Here is a 5,204-nt window from a genome sequence, read left to right as displayed (position 1 = left end):
AAAGAGAGGAAGAGAAAATGGAAATAAGGAAGTGCTGACTACAGCCTCAGGACTGCAGAGCTGAGGTGTGAACACAGAGCAAGTGTTGCTGGTGGGAGAAACTCATCTGCCAGCATCTGGCGGTGATTTTAACATGTGAAAGGTCACCAGCAGCATCACTGTTTCAATCAGACAGTGCATTCTAGAGAAATGACTTCCCCTAAATGACGCTTTACTAGGAATTGTTGATCTTTAAACTTTAAAAAGATTGTTATGTGGGGCACCAAACTTGTCAGCTAGCACATGCCACAACCACAGACTTTTGAGGTATTGCACTGTAATAACAACCTGTGCAGCAATGGCTCACTTGCTGTGGAGGAATCACCTTCTCCTGGGTGGAAGGTATCTCTTAGGCCTCTCTTTTTGCAGGATCAAGCCCCAAATACATGTATTTCATTGCTGACTTAGACATCCACTGCTCCCCAACTGCCACTTTTTACGCTTTGGAAACCTAGTCAAGTCCTCATTTTTTCTCAACTGTTAATTAAGCTTTCCACAAAATTGTAAGCTTGGAAAAACAAAGCTGTAGTTTGGTTGGTTCAGATTGGTCCAGTTTGGTGGGGAAGAGGGAAGGAATTAAGTGAAAGAAATCTGTTCATATCAATAGGAATCCTTCTACAACCATCACTGAGACTTTTGTGAGAGCTCCAGAAAGATTTCCTGTTGCCATAGCTGTAATAACACAAACTGATGCAGCTAAATACACCCTATAAAGAAAAATGTAAAGAAATGGGTTTCTGAGCAGAAAAGTCCCTGAGCACTGGGAATTCTGCAGGTAAGATGCAGCAGAGTTTTTTGACCCTTGCATTCAAGGATTTCTGATATCAGTAAATGCCTCAACATGAGGTAATTTGAGTGACATCTGCATAACAACTGTGATATCAGAGTAAGTGAATGTGATTTCAAAGTCACTCTGAATAATTCAGGCAGGCAGGTATCCCCAGCTGACAAGCGCCATGACCACACGGTGCTGGAACAGGCAACATCTCCCTCAGCACCACACCATGGTCCATTTGCAAGGGAAGGAATTTGAGGGTGGGTGATTTGTGTTTGTTATATATAAATATATATATATATGCATCAATTGCAAGTGTCTGGTTATTCTACCTTTTTTTTTTTTTTACTTTACCTCCTTTGCAGGGCTCTTAGATTACCCATTTTGGAGCAAAATAAGAACTGCTGTACTGGGCCAGAACGAGTATTACTTTAGCCTCTACGTGGCAGTGCACAGTTGCAAACTTTTTGCGTAGAGTACCGTTTCTAATACATGCAATCGATTAATCACATACCCAGAGCCACAGAGAGTTCTGCGCCAGCAGAACACAGAGCAAGTTGGTATGCCTTGTCCTTCACATAAACGAGTGCTAAAAGGTCACGTACCTCACGATGGCAGATAAAGGTCTTGGCTGCAGCAAATATGGGCAACTCTACAGAGGACGTAGATCTTCTATTAAGGCCAGTAGGCTCAGACTGGCATTGTAACTCTCCTTGGCTGTCTTGTGTTCAGGCTGACATACCCTAGGTGCCTAATTTCATCTCACAGGTGCTCCTTAAGCTTTTCCCTGGATATCACATAAGGAGCTGCTGACCACATTGCAGAGGGATCGCTGCACTGTCACTGTGCAGAGGGACACGGAGAGGGAGATCTCTGTCCCCAGCAGGCACAGTCACGGCCAAGGTTTCCTCTCTGGCAGCTGAGCCTGGGTAGAGCAGCCAGTCCGTATCCTCTGAGCAATTTGACAAAAGAAAGACAGAGATTTAGCAGGGGAGGACTTCAGTTTGGAAACAATCAAGGGAGCAAAGACATTTTGTCCTTGGAGGCTTGCTTTCTATTAAATGTGTTTGCACAGAGCAGAGGGAGCCCCTGTTCTGACAGCTGGGACTTCTTTAAATAAAAACAGCCCCCCTCGGTGTCATATTTAGGGAGTTATCACAGGTAATCACAAGTACTGGATGGAGTCACCTAGAAGAGTGAATGACTGTCTGGGATGCAGTGATCTGTACTTAAACACACTGCAGCAGTCAGCTCATTGTGGCTGAGCAGTCCGGGGATCCAAAATCAGCCAGCTAAGCATGGCACTCTTCCAGCTCACCAGGCAGAAAGAGGTCCCTGGGCTGTGCCAAAAGGTCACAAGTACAACCCCCACACACACACACCCCGAGCAGCGCACACACCTGTGCAGGCCACCGCTGCCGCTCCAGCTAAGGAGATGCTGAGGCTACTCTGTTAGTGGCAAAATACTCTGCACAATGTGTCATGTCCCCCAAAACCAGGGCTCTCAGGGGCAAAAACGTGAAGTCTGGTAATAGCAGATGTTCCCAGTACCATACAGAGAAAATTGGCACCTTCCTGGCACAGGCACGAGAGGGGAGGAGGAGGAGGGACAGTTACTCAGCGTGTCTCCCGGGCTGTGTCAGGACCAGTGCATCACGCACTGGCACGTGCCACGCCAATGCGCGCCTCAGCGCGTGTTACCAGACTGGCTCCTGGCAGAGATTCAGCAGAAAAAATCCCTCAGTAGGGTGCACCAAGCTACCACTTTTCTGTTGATCGGGGCTTTGAATAACAAATATTTGCAAAAGAGCAACCTAATGTCTGCTCCAAGCATGACCCCCGAGGTAGAGCTTTCTTTAGCTTGACTTACTGTGGCAGGCAAGCATGGGAGATCCACCTGGCAGGCGGTGACCACACACTGTCCTCTTCACCAGTCACCTGCCAGATAGATCGTTTCTACGGCATACCCTTCAGTCCCTCCTTTTTTTTTTACCTCTCATTGCATATTTCTTGGCTCAAGGCCACATGGGAAGTATTTGTAACCATCCTCAATTAGCTATTTGTTTTCAGATGGTCCATTTATATCCCTTTTATGTCCTAGCTGCTCTGATGACATTAGTGAGTGATCGTGCTGAGCCTGTTTTATGTCTATGCACTGACATAAGTTGTGCTATGTGACTGGTTAATGCGCTGGAACTGCTTGACAATCTCTACCTTCCTGCCTGCTTCCGTTTGGGAGCAATGCATACTGTAATAGCAGCTCTCAGAGTTAAATACAGTTTGATAAATAATAATAGAAAAGTAACATTAGAACATTACTCTGCATTATTTTGAAGGCAATTGCATCTGCCAGTTCACAACATATTTTTTTCTCCCCAACACCAGAGAAAATTTTGACAGGCTGAATTACCATTTCATTTCCAACTAGGAAAACATTGACAAGCTTTAAAGGATGGTTTTGAAGAGAAACCATGGACATCTAAAGATGTAAATTACAGCTGTATGAAGAAAACGTGAGAGGTCTTAGGTATGGGAAGCTATCGACTGCAGTACCATCTAAGCAAGATTTTTGCTATAAAACCCCACACCATATGTGCTTTTCCTGACTATGAGTCATCATCTAAGTACAAATTTGATTCCAGTTTGAGGGATTCTATGATTAAGCCTATGTTCTTGTTTCTAATGTGTTTATGTATGATTTTACACCTGTCTTAACTATTTCTTTGTCCCTGTTTGTGAATATAAGATACGTGGTTTACCTGACCAGTGCTTTTTTCCCAAGGCTGAGTGAAATTTGGTGGTTTCAGCTAAATGAGTGGTGGGTTTTCTAGAGCCCAAAGTGATGTTGATGTTGCTCACCTGCCATTTTGCAGACAGTAGAAGAGGAACTTCTCCCACGTGTACTACTATGTCCGTGTTATGGTGGTGCCAGGGCCCAGAGGTGTGCGGTTCGCATGCTTCGGGTGCTGTCTGGATGATTCAAAAGAACCGTAACAGAAAACACAGGAGATTTTGAGCAGCCTCAGGTCTGTAAGTACATTTTAAACCCACAAAGTTTAAGTGTGTTTGAAATGTACTCAAATATTTCCTTCTTCACCATTGTGTCCTCATGACCCATTGAATCATCAAAGGCTCAGAGATGAAAGACGGACTTATGGTTAGAAAATGCAAAGGACTCTCTGCTGAAGGGGGAATGGTTTGTTGTATCTTCTTTTTTTTTTTTTTAATCCCAGAACAAATAGCCCTGGTGAATAATTTTCTGCAAGGGTTTACACTGTAATGAGTAAATGGCCTTCCAGAAAACTATTTTATAAATAAAGTAAATAAGCTCCCAATCAAAAAACCCACAGAAATCAGCTGCAAAATCCTCATAGTGTTTCATGAACTTTCAGTCGCACTTAGGGTGGAAAATTACCCAAAGCACTAGCCTGTAAGGAATCAAAAAAGAACATGGTCCTTTCAGACAACTTCAGTGACTACTTTCTTCAGGCTATTTTCTACATATGATAACAGAAGACCTGTTATCATATTCAGCTGGAGAAAAGATACCTCATATGTCTACGTAAACACCTTCTAGTGGCCTAAGATAGCATCGACAGGTCAAATTCACCTATCGTATTATTCAACTGAGCCAATGAAGCCTTATCAAAGAAGGATTTACTGAGCTGGCGCAAATGTCTAATCTTTCTATTTGCTCTAAGAGGTTTTTAGCTTTTCAGAAATGGCTGTAATTTGTTTTGGAGATAAATAAGTTTCTACCAGGTCAGAGTGAATCCGATGACAAAGGACACCTGAGGACCCTTAAACCTTTCTCTCCCACAAGATGGGTATGGCGGTGGAACTACCCACCCTGTAGAGGCTGCATTGGTTAAATACGAACTTCACATAAGAATGTATTATTTTCAACCTCAGAAATATTTACCAAAAAATCAAGGATCACGATCTTCTGGACAAAAGGAAAACAGTCACAGCCCTAAAAGCCGGAGAAGACCGGGCCATACTCCTCGGGCTGGCCATGATGGTGTGCTCTATCATGATGTACTTTCTCCTGGGAATCACCCTGCTGCGGTCTTACATGCAAAGGTAATTTCATGATGGTTACCCTCATCTCACGCTTTCTGCTCCAGCTGACTTCACATGGCTTATTCTTTTGACTCTTTTCATTAAAGTTTTATAGTTTTTCCTTTGGTCAACATAGGTCTGATTCTGCCCTTACTTTCTTACTCCAGTATGAATTTAGCATAACCACAGTGAAAGCAAGCTGAGTAATACCAGCATAAGTCAGGGAAGTATTAGATCCCTGTTTGACAAAACCTTGATCCATAGGCTTTAGACTTGCCAGAGTTTAACACATGTATAATATCTGTATCAGCTGGTTGGCAGTCTGCTG

At 43.6% G+C, this 5,204-nt stretch overlaps 1 protein-coding gene across 1 annotated transcript in view; it reads left to right on the top strand.

The window, feature by feature from the left end:
- Window positions 1–5,204, top strand: part of KCNMB2 (potassium large conductance calcium-activated channel, subfamily M, beta member 2) — a 16,620-nt gene that overhangs the window by 1,947 nt on the left and 9,469 nt on the right. The window contains exon 2 of the mRNA XM_010134496.1: window positions 4,727–4,897. Within this exon, the coding sequence (XP_010132798.1) occupies window positions 4,727–4,897 (171 nt within the window). The remainder of the gene's footprint in view (window positions 1–4,726; window positions 4,898–5,204) is intronic.

Source organism: Buceros rhinoceros, unplaced genomic scaffold, assembly GCF_000710305.1.
Source record: "Buceros rhinoceros silvestris isolate BGI_N320 unplaced genomic scaffold, ASM71030v1 scaffold5074, whole genome shotgun sequence".
Classification (NCBI taxonomy): domain Eukaryota; kingdom Metazoa; phylum Chordata; class Aves; order Bucerotiformes; family Bucerotidae; genus Buceros; species Buceros rhinoceros.
This window is presented reverse-complemented; position numbering and strand designations above follow the sequence as displayed.